The sequence below is a fragment of the Amphimedon queenslandica genome, unplaced genomic scaffold (genome assembly GCF_000090795.2).
Source record: "Amphimedon queenslandica unplaced genomic scaffold, v1.1 AMPQUscaffold_10519, whole genome shotgun sequence".
Classification (NCBI taxonomy): Eukaryota; Metazoa; Porifera; class Demospongiae; order Haplosclerida; family Niphatidae; genus Amphimedon; species Amphimedon queenslandica.
Window position 1 is genome coordinate 1 of NW_003549220.1, and position 1,905 is coordinate 1,905.

The following is a 1,905-nucleotide window of genomic DNA, read 5'->3' on the forward strand; positions in this document are numbered from 1 at the left end:
ATGTACATTGTATGTCCATATGCCAATAAGACATGTACATTGTATGTCCATATGCCAATAATACATGTACATTGTATGTCCATATGCCAATAATACATGTACATTGTATGTCCGTATGCCAATAATGCATGTACATTGTATGTCCATATGCCACTAATACATGTACATTGTATGTCCATATGCCACTAATACATGTACATTGTATGTCCATATGCCACTAATACATGTACATTGTATGTCCATATGCCAATAATGCATGTACAATAATTGTGCAACATACCCCAACACACCTGTGAGTATAACCAAGTGATTTATTGTAGCAGAAATATTTTATCACACATAACATAAGAGCAAATGAAAATAACTTTGTAACAATACATGTCATACTAAAATAAACACCATAAATCCTTAAAACAATAATTTTTCTCAATAATGTACAAGTTTCCTGATTTGGTATGTATATGTACCACTCCATGACAATACAAGGAACCATAAAGCACATATTTGACGTTATGTGTGGGAGAAACTTCAAAGGCACAAAGTGATTTATGAAATTTCTTTATTTCTAGAATTGTTGTTAGGAAGATCTTGTGGCCTTCATACATAAGGATGGCATCAATGAGTCCGTAGTCAAAGTCATAGGAAGGCTCAGTTGGTTTTATGCGTATGACATATCCAGGTTTGTATTCGATTCCATTAATTATTACAAACTTGCACCTGCAACAGTATATAATAGCAAATGTACATGTACATATAGCTTTGTTAGATTTACGTTACCTTATGCCAAAAAGGGAATTGTTGGGTATATCTAGCAGCTTCTCAATACCTTCCCTATAATGGTCAAACTGTTGTGAATCTCCTATATGTTTGTTTCATGAAGTAGCAATTAAGTCAAACTACAAAGTTTTACCTGAAACTTGATCACCACCATATAAAAAATTGGAGGAATGTCGTTCTGGTGGGGTGTATAAATGGTATGAAAGATACTGTTGATGGCGTATTGCAACGGAAAGAGGTACATTTCTAAAGCAGCGTGTAACGAAGCTTTTGATTTGTGCATTCTTTGACTCAAACCTCATACACCAGTGGTGTCTTAGTGGACCAAACCTACAGTACATATATGTATATGTCCATTATAATACAAGAAAAATATGCATGTACTCACAGAGTCATTTGTTTAGGGAGATGAACAAGATAATGCATCTTTGGTGTGACAGAAAATTGAGGAGAATAAAGCGTCACAAAAGACTCAAGATATACTTGTACCATCCATCCAAATTTAGTAGGATCACTTTCCTGGACATCAAAAGAACAGGCCATATCACAAATTGCCAAAAGAATGAGGTAGCAATCCCAGTGTTTGTCATTTTCCACTTCAACATTACCACATAGGAATGGAAATAGTCTGACCAACGTCATCATTTGAGATGCTAAGAGATGAATGGAACAATATTGTGTTAGTTTGAGTGACATACAAAATGTACATGTATTGTACATTACTTTACAATGTTCATGTATTCGTACCTGTTTGTTTTATATGGAAAGAACCATCATTATCCTTGTTAATCGGTGATGGTTTGGTTTCTGAGTTACTATATTTGTGTGTACGTAAAATTGTGTTGAGTTGGGCCAGAGTGAAGGATTTCTTATCTTTGATTAGGTACTCTAGTAACGCCTGAAGGTGATGGGAAGCCACACCTTCGAACAGTGTGTGCATTATGTCAAAAGGAAGACATTTCGTAATATCAAAGCCAATTAGTTTGATAAGAGGGCTACGATTGTTTACACCATATGTGACAGAATGCCTTGATCCACCTATTTCTATCAGCTCTAGATAACTATTATGTAGTTCAGGCTTCCTTTCAATGAAGCTAGTAGCATGAAACTGATTCACAACAATTACAT

At 35.0% G+C, this 1,905-nt stretch overlaps 1 protein-coding gene across 1 annotated transcript; it reads right to left on the reverse strand.

Moving 5' to 3' along the window:
* Positions 1 to 345: 345 nt before the first annotated feature.
* On the reverse strand, positions 346 to 1,891 carry LOC109590086 (uncharacterized). The gene is made up of 5 exons (XM_020006032.1): positions 1,525 to 1,891; positions 1,166 to 1,430; positions 911 to 1,107; positions 778 to 859; positions 346 to 717 (listed from the first exon to the last, which is right to left on the reverse strand). The coding sequence occupies exons 1-5, from the start codon at positions 1,715 to 1,717 to the stop codon at positions 387 to 389; spliced, it is 1,068 nt and encodes a 355-aa protein (XP_019861591.1). The 5' UTR covers positions 1,718 to 1,891; the 3' UTR covers positions 346 to 386.
* Positions 1,892 to 1,905: the final 14 nt, after the last annotated feature.

Coding starts and splice junctions, on each gene's coding strand:
- LOC109590086 (XM_020006032.1), bottom strand. CDS start 1,717: ATGCACACACTGTTCGAAGGTGTGGCTTCCCATCACCTTCAGGCGTTA. Junction 1,431..1,524: donor TTTCCATATAAAACAAACAG/GTACGAATACAT, acceptor TTCATCTCTTAG/CATCTCAAATGATGACGTTG. Junction 718..777: donor AATTCCCTTTTTGGCATAAG/GTAACGTAAATC, acceptor ATACTGTTGCAG/GTGCAAGTTTGTAATAATTA.